General features: G+C 38.1%; 1 protein-coding gene across 2 annotated transcripts in view; it reads right to left on the reverse strand.

Moving 5' to 3' along the window:
• The window catches only part of wdr11 (WD repeat domain 11), a 108279-nt gene that overhangs the window by 42305 nt on the left and 43920 nt on the right, over positions 1-22054 (reverse strand). For both annotated transcript variants that reach the window (XM_067386819.1, XM_067386818.1), the window contains exons 9-12: positions 21468-21568; positions 20275-20454; positions 10944-11028; positions 4936-5042 (exon numbers count right to left, since the gene is read on the reverse strand). In XM_067386819.1, the coding sequence (XP_067242920.1) occupies positions 4936-5042; positions 10944-11028; positions 20275-20454; positions 21468-21568 (473 nt within the window). The remainder of the gene's footprint in view (positions 1-4935; positions 5043-10943; positions 11029-20274; positions 20455-21467; positions 21569-22054) is intronic.

Below are 22054 nucleotides of genomic sequence, written 5' to 3' on the forward strand. Positions count from 1 at the left end.
CAAAATTTAATGTGAGATTTGCCTAGAAGGCCTAGTTTATAGCCTGAAAAAGAGAAGTGTATGAAGTGTATGACTGCTAATAAGCCTGTGAATCAACTGTTCAAGTGTATGAATATTCATTAAGTTATTTCAACGGATGCAAGGTTTCCAAGCAACGCCTGCATGACCTAACTAATACTGACACTCTATAGGTTAACTGACAAAAACAGAGAGCAATGCAACTGAACATAATGTGAGCACAGGCGCCGGCCTCCGAGCACCCGCGGAAATGGTCGAGCACCCACGGAAAAACAAGATTTTCAACCAATAAAAAAATTTAAACTAATTTCAACCAATAAAAAAAACCATTGCAACTTTCAGACACAACTTTATTCTCGTTTTTATAGTTCATTTAAGGCAGTGTCTATGGCGTTATTTTAATGACAAATGTCAAGAGCGCATTATAAAACTAGAGAGTCCATCCATGTAATGACCAAGCACGAATCTCTCCACTCGCAGGTGGATTTCCTTCACACTCGCACGAAACTGGACGCGCGCTCTCAATAGTGGTCTTATGGCTCTGCTCTCTCTCAGATATTACGTGTGCTTGCTCAAACTTCGAGTTATTTTATTATTTAACAGTTATTTTTGAGTTAAGTGCTTATTGTAAATAGGTATTTATTGAATTATTTCATTTTTCCATGAACCGCTACTGATCATCAAGTAGGCCTATATCAGCAAGAGCGTGACAACACTAATGGATAGAATGTGCTTTTGCTTGTTTAGTAATCTGTATTTCCAATCCATGCATTTTTTCCTTTCATTATAAAAAAATAACTTTTTTATAATTAATTCATCAAGCGCACCATCGAACGACTCTTGAAAACTAAAAGTATAGCCTATAGTTAATGAGAATGTTAAAATGTTTTAAGGGGCATTTGGGTCTGCCGGCATTACTTTCGTTTTGTTCTTTGATTATTTTGAATTGAAGTTTTGTTGAATGTTCGCCGGTTTCCACCTCCTTCTTCCCGTTTTTACGAACTGTGTTACATTGGTGCCAAAACCCGGGAGGAAGGAGGGACATGCTGTCGGAGAGCCCTCACTGCTGAGGGGGATCGCGGTGCTGCGGAGGTCGGGCAGCGCGGGAGTGAAGACCGCGAGAGGCTGCCTAAGGCGGTGGTGCTGGAGCCTTGTAAAAGGTGGGACGGAGACCCGGATGCCGTGCTCCTGGGACGAGGTGGGGTGGCTGCCGTCCAGGAGGGAGCAGAGGAGTCGCCGCCGTCCGCTGTGGGCCGGAGCCTGCTGCCCTCCACCATGAAGGGGAGGAGCATGGGACGGGGACTCGCTGCCGGCTGCCCTCAGCCGAAGGAGCCATCGCCGGCCGCCAGGAGGCGGTCGAGGATCGAGCCGTCCACCGAGAGTCCAGTGCTACCACATGGCACCTCAAGGAAGAGCCTCTCGGCAGGCTGAGGACCGAGTGGCAGTGTGTCTGGGAACCAGACACACTTTTTCCTCTCTTCCCTCTCTTTTTCCTCTCTTCCCTCTCTCGTCCTGTCGCTCCCCTTGCTTCCGTCTCCTTTCTCTTGTCTGTCCTTACCCCCAGGTGCTGCAGCCGCCGAGACAGGCGCCGGTGGGGGGGGGGGGAGTAGAGCAGTCTCGGGTGTACCCCCAGGCCTGCAAGGGGCAATGGGGGGTATGTGGCGACCAGGGCGGGCGAGAGACGTGAGGCCAGTGGCGCAAGAGTTATGCCGCGTTTCCACCGAAATAACCCAGAACAATTATACCAGGAACTTTTCTCCCAGGAACATTTTGTCCCCCCCAGACCTGTTGCCTTCTGAGTTTCCACGCGGTCTAAAGTACCGTGAAGATTAGGCTAATTTGTCCGGTGACATAGTACTGCACGCGACTGTTTCTTCCGGTGAGTGACTGAATTTACTGCTGCTTGGAGTCGACCAATCAAATGCGGCGTGAATCTGACCAATCAGCATGTTCAGCGCCTAGTACCCCCCCGAAAGTTCCTGAACTTTGAAAAAGTACCACCTCGCCATCAGGGACTTTTCTGAGGGGAAAATTTTACCCGGAACTTTATTTAGCTCCTGGTTCCTGCGGTGGAAACACACTGAGTACCAGCCCAAAGTCCCTAGTTCCTGGGTAAAGTTCCTGCGGTGGAAACGGGGCTTTAATGAGCCCCACCTTGGAGACGCACCGGCCTTGAGTCTCTCACGGAGGAGCTCCGGGAGCATAAAAGGAGGAGCGATGACAGTGAAGGACGAGAGAGGACCAGGCCTGGATATTATTTTATGTTTTATTATGTTTGTGTTTTATTATGTTTGCTCATGGAAACAGAGGTGAATAAAGGTTGGTAATGTATTTGCACATGCATTTTTTATTGCGGTGTGTGTGTGTGTGTGTGTGTGTGTGTGTGTGTGTGTGTGTGTGTAGGTGTGTGTGTGTGTGTGTGTGTCTTGGGGGGGGGGGGGGGAGGGGGGTCGTTCAGAGTGGTGAATGGAGTGTGACCTATGAAGGGTCTTGAAAATGTTTTGTTTTTTTTGTTTTTAAATTAAATTGCATTAAACTTTACATTTTGCTTTAAAAACACACTGTTAATAAAACTTCCAAAAACATCCATGCATAAGCAAAACCTACAAGAAAAATGTTATGAAAAGCAGCCAATAAGTGTGAAATGTATTTGAGCTTTGATCGGATGTCATTCACACCTGTATGGCCAAATCAATTATTGCTCACTCTTTAGATCCCTGATAACAAGCCACACATGCAATGCGGGATGAGTTAAAAGGATAGTTCACCCAAAAATGAAAATTACCCCATGATTTACTCACCCTCAAGCCATCCTAGGTGTATATGACTCTTCTTTCAGACGAACATAATCAGAGTTATGTTAAATAATGTCCTGGCTATCCTCAGCTTTATAACTTGCGTCATGTCCTTGGGATGCCACATTTGTTTAAAAATGTGTGGTGAGAGGTGAAGGCAATTGCCTGCAGGAACATGGTCTCTGTCACTTCTCCTCCGCCTGACCGTATATCCCACATTACTCAAAGTTTTCAAAGAATGCCCCTTTCATAGCAGTGGACTCAATGCCATCCTTCTCCCTCTAATACATGTCCATCAAGTACTGGATTAGCTCGAGCTGCGACATTGAAATTAAGTCAAACTGATCGATCCTATTATTCAAGTGCCCATCAGAAATGAGACAGATCCCACACCATCTCCACAAATATACCAGTGATTTCAAGTAGCAGGTGGCATGGTCAAACGTGTCATAAAAATTATAAATCATCAAATGTGTTTATTAACAATCTTAAACATATTAAGGTTCAGTTATCTTCTGTTACACTTCCTGTTTTGAAATCTCTTCAGTTAAAATCAGCTCTTTTTAATGTCCAATCATTGTCTAATAAATCTTTTCTGATTAACGATCTGATAATTGGAAAGAATTTGGATTTTATGCTTTTAGTTGAAACGTGGCTAAATAACAATACTGGCCATTAATACTTAAATTGTATAATTCTGCCAGACAAAACAAGAAGGGTGGCGGGTTAGCAGCTATTTTCTCTTCTCAATTTGTATGTAATGACATTGATCGGGGTGAGTTTGCAACATTTGAATATCTTGCTCTTGAGCTCAAAGGAGAATTATTACAGCATTTTGCCAGGAATTATTAGAGCTGATTTCATTTGGCATTACTAGATTTGATAAAGTTATTTTGAGTGGACACTTGAATGTTCATATCAATAGAGAGAATGACCCCAAAGCTAGAGAACTCATGGACAGTTTTGAACTCAGCCAACATATCAATGAAGCCACTCATCAGCATAGTAACACATTAGACCTTGTAATAACGACAGGACTAAGTATTGAGGATATTTTTGTGTCTCAGTTACCTATCTCAGATCAATATTGTGTGTTCTTCAGTATTAAAGGTGTTATAGAGGATGTTTTCGTCAACTGAGAAACCAAAGACTGTTAGTGAGTTTTTGAAATGAGCGCATGCGTAAGAACAACTAATTTCAAGGGAACGCCTCCCAAAACTCGTGCACGAGTATTGGAACACGAGTGTTTACCACCGGCATTTGCTGTGTCGTGTTAGTGGATTCATTATGTCGGACTCACCGCAGGTAACTCATAATCTGCAGTTGTTACTCCTGTCTCCTGACAAAAACATTGCATGCAGCGCCTGTGGAGTGTGGAAAGTTACTGGAGCGCGCAGCCACGCTCGTCTCTCACAAGGAACGTCATGGCAGTGATTGACAAGCCAGAGGGCCAATCGTTTACGCGATGATCGCGTGAACGATTGGCTGATGTTTTTAAGGCCCTACCTCGTGCACAGATGATGTATATTAATATTATTCCTTTCCGTGCACCTAATAAATAGTCTTTTATCATTTAGTAAAGACAGTTTCAAGTAATATTGCAAAAATGTATAAAACAAAACATCCTCTGTAGCACCTTTAATGCAACTTTAATACACTAGAGAGGAATCAATGACTCGAAAGTGAATTTTAAATGATGAGGCTGTGGTCAAATTTACCGATATGGTAAAATTGTCTGATCCTGATTATAGTAATGACTGTTCCTTAAATACAACGGTCGAAAATTTTAACAATACTTTACCATCTGTTTTAAATATTATTGCTCCACTGAAGGTAAAAGTAAGGTCTTCTGTTAAAATTTCCCCATGGTTAAACATGAATAATGTGAGAGAAGCTAAGAGAAGTTGTCGAGCTGCTGAACAAAAATTCAATGAAAAACAGTGACATCCACAGCTATAATGATAAAGACACAGGAATAATATCATTGGAATCATTTTCAGAACATTTTTTTTTACAGCTGATAATGAACATTGACAATCAGAATGCACTCAGGAGATCAAGCAATGTTCAATCAGCATAAATACCAGTGTGTAATGTATGAATCAGTGTGTGTGTGCATTACCTGTGCGCAAGTCCACATGCTGCAGTTCATTCCTCACAAGTCCAAGGTTATTGGGAACAGAGGTGGCGAAGGACAGAAAACTAGTCAAACTAACCCATTCGATTCCTCTGCAAGAGACAAGGATATCAAAGGATAAACATTAGAAGAAAATTTCTTAATCCCCACCCCCTCTCTCTGACCAATAGAAATAATTGTGCTATTTTTGCTACTGTACGTTTAAAGCCTGGGATACACTGCCCGATTTTTGGCTGTCCCAGACGAAAGATTGCCATCTTGAAACAATCGTGGCGATTTCTGTGATTGTGGCTCTTAATCGGTGGTCCTATGTCATACAGTCAGAGCGGTTCAAAGACGGCCGTTTTCCTGGTCTTGCGACCAAAGATAGCATACAATCATTTTCTAACAGTGTCAGAAATTCATCATGATCATCGCACAGTGTGTTAGCTGCTATGACCTACGTCTACTGACCAGCCAATGAAAATGCCACATGAAATCAACGCGACATGGCGCTAAAACTTAAAACTGCTTAACTCAAGCTCTTTTCCCTTATTCTTTCGCCGCTTCCTTTTTATTTTCAGCACACATAAAAACTGACACACCAAAGTGTGGTTCAACATGGTGTTTTGTTTACCAGTAGTGCATGCTGATGATGTTTTATTCTTCTATAGAAACTTGGGTGTCAATCGTACAGTCTACATGCATGTCGTGCCCATGTTTAATAGATCCATGTCACACAGTGTGATAAAGTAATGATCTTATAGGATTGTTAAAATCGTGCAGTGTATTCCGGGCTTTAAGCGTTAAGATCTCCTTAACAGACTGATTCTACAGGCGCTACATAAACTTTGACTGTGTATTTCGCATTTCCTCCTTTTCCACTTACTGCACAAAAACATCCTCAGAATTCTTATTTATGCTCTTGAAAACTCAAACCATGAAAGGCCTTCATTATAATTCGAAACAGACAAAAAAAATTAAAAAAAAATAAAAATAACAATGAGTCTAGAGAAAGTCTGTGTTCAGTAAAGGCAGAAAGAATGATGGACTGTCTAATGAGAGCGCTGGGCGGTATGTCCTGGCTGGGGGATCCAAGCAGAGAGCACTAATGAGACACAAAATGGCCACATGATTAATTAGGCCACTTCTCCTGGAAAAATGCAAATGATATGGAAATGAGGAGCCTCTATGGATTGAGGGCACAGGGCCGGGGAAAGTTTTAGACTTTGTGCATGTGTGGCATGATGACAAGAGAGCAGTAGTGGCTCCTGACCGTAAATTTAGGTAGGGCAGATTCTGGGTATTAGAGCTAGTTTATGATAAACATTCGAATCGCTGAACACATGCAGACACACTTTTGGCAGAGGCCTAATATCCTTGAGTTATTCAGCCTGAGGGTGGCGTTGTAATGTTGATTGGCAGGCGCGCATAGAACGTTGTTTAAGGGGTCGTTCACGAGGCAGGCGCTCATAATGGAAGCAACGCGGTGCGTTTTCCAGGTGCATCGAGATGAAAAATTCATGAAAAAAACTTTTCAGAATGCCGGAAGTGCACCGCGGGTCATGTGACAAGAACCAACCGATCAGCTTCGGCCTTTCCATAAAAAAAACACAGAAAGCTCAGCTGAACAGCTGATCATAGCTGTACAGGGTGTTTTTTTATATCTCATCTCCATAAATATATCTAGTAGTACAGCTAATGCAAGGGCTAGAAATCAATTTATGCTTTGCTGAAACTTTATCGTCGTTGTGGAAAGCGCAGTTCATGGTTGCATAGCAATGACAGACGCCACAGGAGTGCAAGTGCTTTGGAAAGAACAAAGACCCTTTAAGACAAGTCATTTTTTTTGCCCCAAAAGAACTTCGCTTGAAGTATATTGGTTTGATTCCTTGATTACTCAGAAATGCCTGTGTTACCTTTTGGCATAGAGAATACAGTAAGGCATTAAACAATGCTTTTGAATCAGAATATGCCATTGTAGCAGTGTTGAAACAACTTCCTCAGTTTAAAACCTTCACTAATTAAAATTAACCAAACATGCTGAAAGTCATCCATTTCACAAGGAAGACACAGAGACAATGGATGGTGTTTGTTTTCAATCAATTGCTTAATGACATAATTGATTAAATCTCCTGCTTAATTTATTAGGGGGAAATGGCATCTGTTTAAATAAAGAGAGAGATAATTAATAAAATGAGGGCAGCCGGTGTGTCATGGGGTCTGAACTCTGCAGTGAACTCACAAATGGAATCATTAACTTAATTTCATGAGTTTAAATGCAGGGCTGCTTCATCATCTCTTGAGACTGATTTTGACAATCCTCAGTGAATCATAATGCAAGTTGGAACCATTGCGGCATTATATTTTTAGGGAACATGTTTTCAGGAAACCAAAATTCATGAAAACGAAAAATGAAAACGTTCAATCTAATTATGTGTGTGGATATACATACTATATTAGTATGTCCTGTGTTTCAGAATAATCCACTTGTTAAATCTGGCTTGACACGTCACCGTTTCTGGGTCCAAACGCTCTATGAGATGCCAAAAGCAAATGATGCTAATATTCAATCACAATGTGATGTAATACTACCAACAAATCATAATATTAACCCTTGAATCATTAAAACATTGGTGTCTGGGATGCAATGAGCCTGGAAGCTGTATTGTACAGCATGAGTTTATAAAAGCTTAGCTTAAATGTGTGATATTAATAAATAGTGCTCAGAAACAGCTGTTGAGATTCTCAACTGAAACAAGTAGAGGCTTGGACCTGGAAACAGTATCACGACTTAACAAGCAGAGTTTAGCTCCAACACACCTACCTGGAAGATTCTAGTGATCCTAATGCCGCATTCGAGTGGTCTGAGGTGGGAAATGTCCCACATCCGACCCCAGTGCATTCCATTAAATTACACCACAAGATGGCACCATGACTCAGCAAGAACACTTCATGTGTGTCAAATCATTAAAGTAATGTTCAGGCTGTCCCAAACTCAGTATACTGTCATTTGCTATTCAAAACTTTTCAACTATCTAATGTGAAATATAAATGGTATGCTGTTTCAGATGTTAATGCTAGATAGCTATCTATCAAGTAGCTTTGAACAATCAAAATAGGTGAAAATGTGTTTGTGAGGCTAGCAGGAGGCTCTAACCCTGCGTTCTGCACAGGACCTGCAATGCTTCAGACAGAGAGATAAAAAAAAACACATTGTCCTCCATCCATTATGGTCCCCTATTCATCCATGTATACAGATAGATTGGTTTCATCAACCTGGTTCCTCTCCACTGATCCATGTTACACCTCTCTTTATCTCTCTACACTGGCTAGTGGTTGCTGCTCGCATCAAGTTCAAGACATTGATGCTTGTGTAAAACAGCCACAGTTTCTGCACCCTCCAACCTCCTCTCCTGCATATGAGTCTACATCCCCTCCAGAAGCCTGCGGTCTCAACTGGTCAACGCTACAGATTTTTGACCCTGTTTCTGCAGCAACTTCCCTATAACAACGTCATGTTTACATTCTATGAGGCGTGAGAAAGTGACATAAACCACGCAAAATCCGATTAGAGCGGTCAGAGTGAAATGGATTTTCAGAAATGTGATTTGAATAGGGTTTCAAACCTCATATGAATGTAGCTCAAAACAGATTTTTGCTGTTCACACTTGCTAAATATGATTGGATTCCAATCAGATATGCACAACAATTTTGGAGTGACAGTCTAAATGTTCATTAGGTTGGACTGCTTTCTCACCACAAGTGAACCGCCCCAGAGTTCCTTTTTACAAACACGATTCCAAAAAAGTTGGGACACTGTACAAATTGTGAATAAAAAAGGAATGCCATGATTTACAAATCTCATAAACGTATATTTTATTCACAATAGAATATAGATAACATATCAAATGTTGAAAGTGAGACATTTTGAAATGTCATGCCAAATATTGGCTCATTTTGGATTTCATGAGAGCTACACATTCCAAAAAAGTTGGGACAGGTAGCAATAAGAGGCTGGAAAAGTTAAATGTACATATAAGGAACAGCTGGAGGACCAATTTGCAACTTATTAGGTCAATTGGCAACATGATTGGGTATAAAAAGAGCCTCTCAGAGTGGCAGTGTCTCTCAGAAGTCAAGATGGGCAGAGGATCACCAATTCCCCCAATGCTGTGGCGAAAAATAGTGGAGCAATATCAGAAAGGGGTTTCTCAGAGAAAAATTTTGAGAAAAGAGTTTGAAGTTATCATCATCTACAGTCCAAAGATTCAGAGAATCTGGAACAATCTCTGTGCGTAAGGGTCAAGGCCGGAAAACTATACTGGATACCCGTGATCTTCGGCCCTTAGACGGCACTGCATCACATACAGGAATGCTACTGTAATGGAAATCACAACATGGGCTCAGGAATACTTCCAGAAAACATTGTCGGTGAACACAATCCACCGTGCCATTTGCTGTTGCCGGCTAAAACTCTATAGGTCAAAAAAGAAGCCATATCTAAACATGATCCAGAAGCGCAGGCGTTTTCTCTGGGCCAAGGCTCATTTAAAATGGACTGTGGCAAAGTGGAAAACTGTTCTGTGGTCAGATGAATCAAAATTTGAAGTTCTTTTTGGAAAACTGGGACGCCATGTCATCCGGACTAAAGAGGACAAGGACAACCCAAGTTGTTATCAGCGCTCAGTTCAGAAGCCTGCATCTCTGATGGTATGGGGTTGCATGAGTGCGTGTGGCATGGGCAGCTTACACATCTGGAAAGGCACCATCAATGCTGAAAGGTATATCCAAGTTCTAGAACAACATATGCTCCCATCCAGACGTCGTCTCTTTCAGGGAAGACCTTGCATTTTCCAACATGACAATGCCAGACCACATACTGCATCAATTACAACATCATGGCTGCGTAGAAGAAGGATCTGGGTACTGAAATGGTCAGCCTGCAGTCCAGATCTTTCACCCGTAGAAAACATTTGCCGCACCATAAAGAGGAAGATGCGACAAAGAAGACCTAAGACAGTTGAGCAACTAGAAGCCTGTATTAGACAAGAATGCGACAACATTCCTATTCCTAAACTTGAGCAACTTGTCTCCTCAGTCCCCAGACGTTTGCAGACTGTTATAAAAAGAAGAGGGGATGCCACACAGTGGTAAACATGGCCTTGTCCCAACTTTTTTGAGATGTGCTGATGCCATGAAATTTAAAATCAACTTATTTTTCCCTTAAAATGATACATTTTCTCAGTTTAAACATTTGATATTTCATCTATGTTGTATTCTGAATAAAATATTGAAATTTGAAACTTCCACATCATTGCATTCTATTTTTAATCACAATTTGTACAGTGTCCCAACTTTTTTGGAATCAGGTTTGTAATTTGGTCAATACCACCTTGTTCATGCACTCTCTGACCAATTATGTTGGTGTGGATCTGAGCATGATTTCTATGTTCATGCCTAAATGAAACTAAGGGAGAAAATGCATCAGGTTCTGAAACAAATACTCCAAAGGACTAGGTGTGAAAACACAAAAGTGCATAGTGTATAGTACGTCATTTGGGACACAGCCCATGATCCAGTTGCATAAACTGCTTATAGTACTCTTAAAAGTTAGTCATCTAATTTGTTTTTTCAAAATTTGTCATAACTTTAAGCCAGTTACATAAAAAGTTAGATAGGTCTAATCTGAATCTGAAAAGTAAAACTGTTTTTTTTATTCTTTATTTAATTCTTTATTTGACAGGGACAATGGACAGTAAAAAAAAAAAACTGCCACAGAATTAGCTACAGAGCTAAATTTCATTTGCTGTCCCTGGTGCAATGTGATTACCCCTTGGCTAACTTCTAGTTGGTCAAACTAGTTCTTAAAACAGTCTTAACACAGTGATTGTGTTTATGCAATTGGCACCCAGGATTGAACACCAGTGCTCTACTGTATGGTATGATTCTCATGTCACATCATGAATGGGTGTATACTGTAGGTATATTATTACAGAGTAAAAGTGTCTTACCTGACTTCACAGGAATGGACACTCAGCTCTTTGTGCAGGAGACCACTGGTCAAGTTGTACACCAGCACAGAGCCATTGCTTGTACCTAATGGGCAAACACGAAAAACACACACATATGAATGCTGTAATAGGCAAGTTAAAATGATTGAATCATCATTGTTAAGGCATTAACAATTATTTGCACAGTTTTTGTTGTTGTCATTTTAATTAAAATCATTTAATTATCCTTATACAATTGTTTGCCTTTGATTACAAATGCATAGTCATACAAACTTGTCAAACTACATTTGCATAAGTAATTTCTGATGATACTGTTCATAACACAGCCTGCTCAGACTGAACAGAACATCATTCATCCTGTCAGTGGAAGAGAGCAGAAGTTGATAGATGTGGCACTGAGAGGAAAAATGAGAGAAGAGTGACTGAGGAGTCTGAGAGGAAGTGAAGTGTTTCAGAGAGTTTCAGTGATGGGGCAGAGCCGAGGCAGCATGACAGTTGATTTTGAGAGTACATTTTTCTCTAATTTGTTAGAGTAGAAATGTGCAGATAAAATTATGTCCCTTTTCTAAGTCTTGATTTTGTTTTTGGGGTCTACTAGAATACGTATAGATACTTAAAGGTGCCCTAGAACTTTTTTTTAAAAGATGTTATACAAGTCTAAGGTATCCCCTGATTGGGTCTGTGAAGTTTCAGCTCAAAATGCCCCATAGATTTTTTTAAATTCATTTTTTAACTGCCTATTTTGGGGCATAATTAGAAATGTGCAGATTCAGGGTGTGTGGCCCTTTAAATCTGGCGCTCCACGCCCCAAGAGCTCGCGCTTGCCTTAAACAACATAAAAAAGTTCAAACAGCTAATCTAACCCTCAAAATGGATCTTTACAAAGTGTTCGTCATGCAGCATGTCTATCGCGTAAGTACAGTGTTTATTTTGATGTTTACATTTGATTCTGAATGAGTTTGATAGTGCTCCGTGGCTAAAGCTAACATTACACACTGTTGGAGAGATTTATAAAGAATGAAGTTGTGTTTATGAATTATACAGACTGCAAGTGTTTAAAAATGAAAATAGCGACGGCTCTTGTCTCCGTGAATACAGTAAGAAATTATGGTAAATTTAACCACATTTAACAGTACATTAGCAACATGCTAACGAAACATTTAGAAAGACAGTTTACAAATATCACTAAAAATATCATGTAATCATGGATCATGTCAGTTATTATTGCTCCATCTGCCATTTTTCGCTGTTGTTCTTGCTTGCTTACCTAGTCTGATGATTCAGCTGTGCACAGATCCAGACGTTAATACTGGCTGCCCTTGTCTAATGCCTTGAACATGGGATGGCATATGCAAATATCGGGGGCGTACATTTTAATGATCCCGACTGTTAAGTAACAGTCAGTGTTATGTTGAGATTCGCCTGTTCTTCAGAGGTCTTTTAAACAACTGAGATTTATATAAGAAGGAGGAAACAATGGAGTTTGAGACTCACTGTATGTCATTTCCATGTACTGAACTCTTGTTATTCAACTATGCTGAGGTAAATTCAATTTTTGAATCTAGGGCACCTTTAAATGTAAAAAAAAATAAAAAAAAAAAAAAAAACATTCTCCATTGTTGCAGCTCCTCTCTTTCCAGTCTGTCAGTAACGCTTTGTTTAGTTCCTGTCTCTATGAAGCTCCTCCTTCTAAAAATCACAAACTGTTGTGATTGGTCAAGTGCTTCAAGCATGTTTGTCAAATGTCCCGCCCCTTACCATGAACGCCAACACACTACTAACCAACTCAACCAGGCCTCAATCCCTTTATTCTACATATGCCTTGGGCAGGAATTATTTAAATAAGGAATATTATGACCTGTTTGTTCCAGGAAGAATATTCTAGACTACAATGGCGGCATTTCAGGGAGTTCAGAAATAGAGACACTGATATAGAGAGTAACTTTGCAGAGCTTTTTCATGCTCAAACAGCAACATTTCAGACTAAAGAAAGATGAACATGGGGGAAAAAAAGCATAATAGGACCCATTTAATCAATGAATCACGATTCCATTTATTGAAGTTACAGATCCTTGCATAATTATTAATGTGTTTTATTAAAATGTGATTATACATCAGTTGAATTCAATTGAAAACAATCAAACAAGTGCAAAAGTCGTGACCAGCAAACAGCCTCGAAACAGACCCAATGCATCAACTAGAGGCACAAATAATTGAAGTGTCTGTGCAACCCATAATCAAACTGTGTTTCAAATTGTGGGGTAGCTGTGATACCCAGCTCTAAAAGAGATATGTGTCCAGAGAATCATTTGGCAAAAATGGGCTGGATGTACGCAGGGAATATGTAGTAGAACTATGTCGCAGTCTATTCAGAGAGACATAGATCATTTTCCATGAAATCATGGAGCTTTTTAAGACAAGAGACAGTAAATTCAGATCTGAGTGCATCAGACAGCTTAGCATTCACTGCATTATTTCTATCAGAGAAGACCAGGCTCTTGGTTTTAGTCCAAAGGCCTTTATGTAGACTGAACTGATTGACACTGATGCATCCAAAATTGCACAATTGTCTGGCTTCAAATGTCGCACCAGCAGACCCAGTCGCATATGGACCTTCATTCCCTCAAGTGCGCAATGACCACTTGTCAAGATCGCTTCTTTGAAGTTTTGAGATGGATAAAAAAAGCCGCCATTGGGAATGATTTGGCAACAGTCCTTGTGCATTGAGGCAGAAAGAGAGTTTGAAGTTCTGTATCATCCCTGAGGCAAAAACTGTGCTATGGAGTTACTTTAGAAATGCATCTGTCAAGAGGGATTCCCGTTACAGAGTATTGACAACTGCAGTGTGCTTGTTCAATTGGATGTATAAGTGCACCAGAGGAGCTACAAAATCTCATCAAAATTCCACCGCTGCGTTGACTTCAATAATGAGATGACGAGAAGAGAAAATTAAGACCACCAATCACAGAGCTCAAATTAGCAATTTGCAAGATCCGTGGACCAAACTGGGTGAAACCTCATTTGAAACATATTGATATTTCTATAATGCGATAAAACAGATTTCCACATATTTAGGAGGTCTTTAAGCTGTAAAATATTTTCCATTTCTCAGTTACTGAGCAACAGATGTAACTCAATTAGAGCTGTATTTTTAGCCACAGCTAGCTCAAATCATACATTAGTCTACAAATTGTCAAAGTTTCATATGTTTTGTGACTTATGCACTTGAGTTTTTAATATCTGTGCAAAGCTTTCAATCTTTGCAGAATCTTTAATTAGGAGACGATTGAGTAAACAGAACAGCTATGGCCTGCCATTTTGAAAGGCTGTGATAAATGACGTTTGCATAGGATTTTATCACAATTTTGTCATTTCAGCTCATATGATTTTGTTCTCTTGGCTCATTCACTTTGCTGTCAAAAAATCAGGTCACACTCACAGAAAGACTGGATATGTTACTTGAAAAACAAACTCCCATCAATATGTGCACTCTTGATACACAATATGGTACAGTAATTTTGAGAATGGAATATCTATAGTTGAACTATATCTTTTAACTGGCAAGCATATTGGGGTGTGTGATTTGTATAGTCTACGATAATACTGTAATTGATGTTTTAACTGATGTTATAGAGTATGTAACCCCACTTTGCCCCACATAAGAATGCAGTTTAGAATAGCCCTTTATCACACTTCCTAGATCCAGTAAAGTCAAGCAGTGTATCGCTACGTCCGGTCCTATCGCAACGCAAGCAAAACTAATGTTTGCTACGGTTTACGGTGTTACTGCAGCATACCCAGTTGCTCTAATTCTAAACAACAACAAAATAATTGAGGGAAGCATGGGTGAGAGTAATACGGCGGGATGAAGGTCCTTGAATAATAATATGTGGGAGTATGTTCGTGTGTAGCATGCATTTCGAAACTGAGGATGTTTAGACTTACATCTCATATCTTCAACCTGCTGAAATATTCCCTTCCAAATGTCCATTCTGAATAAGAAATACATACATTTCCCAACTAACCTGCTGCAGTCCAGCTCGTCTTCTCATTAACATGTTTTTCTCTTATTGATAATATTTCATACCTGTTGAATTTACATTTTTAAATGAATTTGACTGAATTTGACCCTTAGGAAAATTAACCATGGCTTTATTTTTTTCCACCGTTTTACTAAATATAAGCCTTATGGTTAGCAAAACCATGGTTAATTTTCATAAGAGCAGTATTAAAATAGATGAATGAATGTGCAGAAACTTCGAAAATCTTAAATAATGACTGCGCGACTTAAGAATTAAGAATATTGGAATAAATATGTGAATTACATACATTGAAATGATTGTCAATGAAAAATGATAGAATAATGACTAAATATTTAATACAAATAAATATGTTCACTCTGATCATATTCACCAGGTCTCACACATACTGCAGCGTCGCAGTTGCTAGTTTAGACGAGCACTGACACCGCGTGGTGAAATAATCGCATGTGTTTACAAGCCACTGCTTTCTCAGATCGCATTATGTTGGATTAGAACTACAAGTTCCGTACGCAGTAATCATAAGTATCTCTCCTTTCTTTGAAAATGTCCGGATTTTGAACTAATTTTAAGAGGCTTTTATTCAACCAGGTGATTACAACACATTGAAAATATACATAACCGTAACCAATTCCGCTGTGTCTATTCCCCTAAAATGTAAGATATGGGAGCAAAAAATTCCCTGAATGAGTTGTCTTAAATGTTCAAATCATACAATATAGTTATATATTAGTACAATATAGTAAGAGTGCAGTTTTTTCTTGAATATCAGCACGATTGCAAATGTAATAATGATTTTATACAACAGTTCAATAAACAAGGAGTTCAAATAATATTGTGTGAGCTTCATTTTAGACACATTATCAATACATTAACATTTTTCAAATCCGTTAAAGGATTGTTACGCTGCAATAATTAGGTCGGCCAGAACCGAGAACATTTCCTATAACACTAGATATACCTGTACATCAGAACAAGAATGGCATCTACGCTAATATCTGTCTCTCTGCTTATCCTGAGGTTTGCCGGGTGCTGGATCCAGGCCGTATCCAGATCAGATGGAGAACCTGCGTCTGGACCTGACTACAACGTAGCCCAGGAGACAATGGGCCTAAAGATCCAATTCTGGCTGCATCTATAATTCAGATTTTTAATCCCCGTATCCGCTTACATATATTTATATATAATCGATTTTTAATCTCTATAATAAAAATGTACAATTCAGATTTTGATCTCCATATACATTTACATATATATATCTTCCAAGGGTTTTTTTCCCTCCTAGGACTTTTTTCCCAGTGCTAGCACGCTGGGTTTTTCTCCAAGGGGGGTTTTTCCACCCCTGGAAGTCAGCCGACATTGGCTTAATGTAGCACCATCTTGTATATGTTACATATTACCACGCTTGTTTGTACAGTTTTAACCACTTCCCTTTTTTTTCTGTGCTTCTAATATGTAAAGCTGCTTTGAAACAATTACCAATTGTAAAAGCACTATATAAATAAATTTGACTTGACTTGACTTGACACAAAATTGACAACATTGTTTTTTCCCCCTTTATTTTGCCAATGAAAATAGTTCCAAACAAAGCCAAAGTGGAACCGTTTTGTATCTGAGCAACACACAGTGGAGTTTTGTTTCTAAATCAATATGCCTTTTTTTAAAGAAATTGAGTCAATGATTCAATGGCCTGTATATACAGACAGTCACTTCATTCCTGAACAAATTGACTAAATGAATGTGTGTAAAGACCTATTCGGACAAGACTAGTTTTCTAAACAATGTTTGACTTACAATTCTTAAAGTCCCCCTGTGCTGAAAATCAAGTTTCTAATGTTGTTTTTATGTCTTTTATGCAAATGTGCAGTGAAACGTGCAGTGAAACAAACAGTCTCAAAAATGCGGTTTGAAATCACCCCTCTATATCACAAATGTGTTGCAATCAATCACGTCAAAATGTGGGCGTGTTTTAGCATATCATTAACTATGCTGCGATGCATTATCACAGTATATTTTTCTGTTGATATGAAAAATCATGAGCATTTACCAATATAATGGGTAAATTATGTATATAATGAATATTACGATATTATGATGAACTATATGCCTTTCTCCACTGACTTTTTTATGTTGTTCAAGGCATTTGTAAAGATGTACTGATTGTTAAAAGGTAGCTGTCTGACTTCGAATGGGATGGCGAATGGGAACATGTTTTTTTATGTAACATTCACAACACATTATTAGCTGTTTGGTAATGTAATGTTTGATAATGACTTCACTTGACCTCTGTGATTTTATGTGTCAGTTTGTTCAGGACTAACATATGTTTATTGCAGAACTGTGAGTGTCTGTTTTCTAGTAGTGGGCTTTACATAAGGCCATTCTGTGGTTGCGTGCTTCATGTATGACATCTTCTAATTCATTATTTTTATATAATTTTTATGTATTATAAAAAACCTTAACCCTCTATGGTACGGTGTTGCCTCCAGGCAACATGGTCTATTTTAGTTTGTTTTTAATAAAATAAGGCACCAATTGATTGATCAATCGTATCTCAGAATAACAGAATAACTCAAATACTAATCAATAAAAGTGCAAAAAAGACCATAACATGACCAACAGGGGTCCATTTTGTGTCCTGTTTCAGCACATGTCACATGACTCCAAATTTTCCCCAATGAAAAGTGTTTTTTTCACTTTTTTGTATCCATTTAATCACCCACAAAAAATATGAGTCACCTTCACTGGCAAGTAAAGAAGTATTTTTAAGAACTTTACATTATATATCATCAAATGTTTTAGAGAAAATAAAAAACTGTGTTGCCTCAAGGCAACATTGTACCATAATGGAATCGCATAAGGCCATACAGGCATAATAGGTTTGAATGCAAATGTATTGCATTTGTAAGGAAAAGAGTTAGAATTATCTAAATATGTTGGCATTCTCACATGATTTTGTAATGCACTTATGAGAATAGTAATTCACATACTATATCTGCATATATTATGATCTGCACATTTTCTATAGCACTTCAGAAAGGTATAAAACACAGGTAGCACTGGCAGTTAATGAGGGTGAGGATGAGGAGTTAATGAGGGGTCATACTGTGATGAGGAAGATGAAATCATTAGTGACAATCTGTCAGGGAGAGAGTGAGGGTGAGAGAGAAGATGGAGATGAGGATGACTATGGATATGATTACTTGATATAACATAAAAATATGATGGTTTGGTAATATTTGTGTTCCACTATGGTATAAATGTTGCCTGAGGGCAACAGCTGGATATAAAATGTTACTTTTTATTAAATATAAAACTTTTAATACATTAAAAACTAGATAAATTTGTTTGTAAATATATTGAGTATAAACATATTTCTTTTTTCTACATGAAAATGCCAAATGTTAATGCCAATGTTTAGGGCCTTATAAAATCTGTTTTATTTTTTCCCAAATTCCATTAAATTTTTTCCCAAATTCCGTTTTTTCCATTTTTAATTTTTATGGATTCCATTTTTTCCGTTTTATTTATTTATTCATTCAATTTTAATGGTTAAATTAAATTTTAGTAAATCAAAAAGCATGTCTAATTTATTGAAATAATGAATCTTGTCCAATTTACCAACAATTTAATAAAAGTTTAACAAAAAAAGTACATTATTTTTTTTATTTTTTTTCAGGGCCCTACGTTTTATTCTTTCCCCTCAAATTTTATTTTTTACCAAATTCTGTTTTCTGGATTCCATTTTAATAATCATATCTAATTAATTGAATTCTTAAAAAAACAATATTAATAATTAAAAATTATATTTTTATGATTTTTTTCTGTTGTGTATTAAAATTTTTCTGGAAATCAAATGAACGCATAACATTTAATTTATCTTTTAATCATGAACTTTTTTTGTCAAACAATGTGCTGCACAGCAGAGCTTTACTGTTAAAATTAAAACATGGAAGAAACACTAAGATTATTGTTTAAAATATATTTTAATAATTTATAATTAAATTGAATCTAAATTCTACTGTACAGCAGTAATATGTTTCTGTCAAGTTAAATCGAACTTTTTTTTTGACGGTTTGCCTAGAGCTTTGAGTTTCTCTGTTTATGACGGTAGTTTTCTCAAACGAAGTGTTTAAATGCTGATGAAGTGACTTTCAGAGCAGCTCTGGAGATGAATTTGTGCGTTCATATAGTGAGGCGACAGGGGACGGAAACACAGCGAGCATCGCATGTGCTTCAGTGTGCGTGTGTGCGCCCGCGCGATTGTGTGTGAGGCGGTGTGAGGTAAATGAAACTGCGCTTCCGCATCATTCATTTCAGAGTCACACAGGCATGCAGGGTTCATGTTTAAATAGTTTAATATTCGCGGTTTAATATTCAGTCACTAGTCTATATCGTGATTTAATTTAAGTGTACTGACCCGCTTTTAATTCATTCATCAAAAATTTGACAAATTCCGTGACATTCCGTGTTATATAGTAAATTCTGTTTTTATGACTGGATTCCGTGATTCCGTCCGCGATTCCATGATCGTGGAAATTATAGGGCCCTAAATGTTGCCTCGAGGCAACAAACTTATAAAAAATAAATAAATTTAAAATGTATGTAAATGATCATTGATATTGTTAAAGTGTCCAATTTTAAGCAGGCAAAACAACACAAATAATTTTTTCCTCATTGATATCATATTGCGTACCATAGAGGGTTAAAGAAATGTTGTGTGAATATATAGAAGTGGTAACCTATAATAAATGCATATAAATGAGCAGAAAAATCTAATCATGTATCTTATCTGATGCTGATTTAAAAATGGCCAGTCTTACAATTAATTAAAGAGATCAAATATCTGTAGTTACATTATAATTACTCTAAGTACTGAGTACTATTAATTAACTACATGTACTTACTATAGAGTTACAGTTAGGATTAGGTTTGGCTTAGGGTTACTTACTTGTAATTATGCATAATTTACTGTTATTACTATAGTAAGTACATGTAGTGACATGTAACTAAGGCACTGTAAAATAAAGTGTTACCAGAAACTTAAAAAGTTAAAAATAACCAACTTTACATAATAGACAAAAAGCATTTGGGCCAATCATATTCAGGGCTTGACGCCCATGGCACAGACAGACAGCACCCAAGAAAAAGCCAGGAATCCACTGTTCAGGTTTGTTCTATTTGATGAGAGTTGAGATTATACACCAGTACTTTGCTGTGTGTGTGCATGTTTGAATGTCAGCAGTAGAATGAAGAGGAAATGTGTCTGTCTCTGCATGTGCGGTACTCACCCACGGCCAGTAAGGGTTGGTAGTGGTTGATATTCTTGGTGGTGAGCGGAGGACACATCCGGAGGGAGAAGGGAGGCAAGGGCAGGCCAGACAACAGCCCTGTCAACAGGAATTTCAGATGTACTTCCTGTTGATCTGCCTGGGGTCGTGGGGAGTCCACTCCAGAAATCAGACTGTGACCTGGAACAGGGACAGATCACATAATTGATCTAAATGAAACAACAGAGCAGCTCTTTGAGGCCGCTGAGCGAAAAGAGAGAAGGTGGCTATTAAATCCAGATCATTAATTCAGCTATTACTCTGTCCTGTGGAATATATGCAAACATCTCTTATGTGAAATAGCTTAGGACAGTACTAAATAAAAACAACATGCAATTTTTATGACCCTCTTATTTTATTAAAATGATTTACACTTTAGAGGTTCTGTAAGCGGCATGTAAATGTATGACTGCGACTGTAAATGGGTTTAACAGTAACAAAATGAACATGCGTGATTTTTTTATGATTTTAAAAGAGACCGAACATGTAACCTGAAATGACATTGAAATGTTGGCATAAATTATTGTAAACCTTTAATTCATGAAATTCACAGACTTTCTTACTGCTTAAAGCAAATAACTTTTTCATAAATCAATTGCAAATAAATTAATAATATACTATTATTATTAATATTATAACTTGTACAAAAATATTTGATATTTAACTGACACACACACATTTGGGAACTGCTTTTATGGCACTTTTGCATTGTTTTTGATGCCTGAAAGCATCACTCCCCTTTAATGTAACTGCATGGAAAAGAGTACCCAGAATAATTCTTAAAAATCCTCTTTGTGTGTTCCACGGAAGAAAGAAAATCATCGCAGGTTAAGAACTCTTCTTTGAGACCCAAACGCCCACCCAATGCCTATGATTAAAGACATAACAGGAGATAAACCAGCCCACAGGCTATGAGTGTTATCAGTGCTGGGCTTCTGAAAGGGAAAATAAGATTTGCAGATACTGTAAAAGACAGAAAGCAGGGTGAGGCCTCGGGGTCTTCAGCCTGAAAATATCTCCTCAAGTCAAAGGCTAGGAGAGTGAAGCCTGAGACGGTTTAAATGAGTTATATTTAGAAGCCAGGATAAGGCAAGCATTTGGAAGAAAAGAAATGTGCGAGGGGGTGAGAAGGGGGGTTAGGATGGTTATCTTACCGATCATTGTATTCAGGGAAAGATCCGGGATGCATTTCTGATTCTGACGTAAAGGTGTCCCACAGAAATTCACAGGAGAGTACAAAGGAGGCAAGCCAGAACTGAGAGAAAGAAAATGTATTGTGGGTCAATCTCACAAAACATGAAAAATACTATACATTTTATTAAAACAAATATATAAACATTATAATGACTACAGTTGCACAGTTTAAATAAGAGTATGAATTTTACTTAATATTCAACAATATTACTGATCTGACTGCACTGACACTATTGGATGAGAACTGAACTGAGCTGGACGAATTTTCTGCAGAGCTACTTTATAGCCGAATTTAACTCATTTAATAATCAATGATCTTTAAAATGGATTTGAATCAACACTGAACTGACCTCAGCTGATAAATGACACTTCTTTTTCTTTATAGAGCTGCTTTACTATGTTTCCATCACTGATTCATTTTCCTGTTGATCACTGTAAAGCTGCTTTTAAATAATCTGTATTGTATAAATCACTATAAAAATAAACATGACTTGACTTTTAAAGGGGTCATGACATGATAAATCAAATTTGCCTTGATCTTTTGACA

This window comes from Chanodichthys erythropterus, chromosome 5 (assembly GCF_024489055.1).
Source record: "Chanodichthys erythropterus isolate Z2021 chromosome 5, ASM2448905v1, whole genome shotgun sequence".
In the NCBI taxonomy this organism is placed as follows: domain Eukaryota; kingdom Metazoa; phylum Chordata; class Actinopteri; order Cypriniformes; family Xenocyprididae; genus Chanodichthys; species Chanodichthys erythropterus.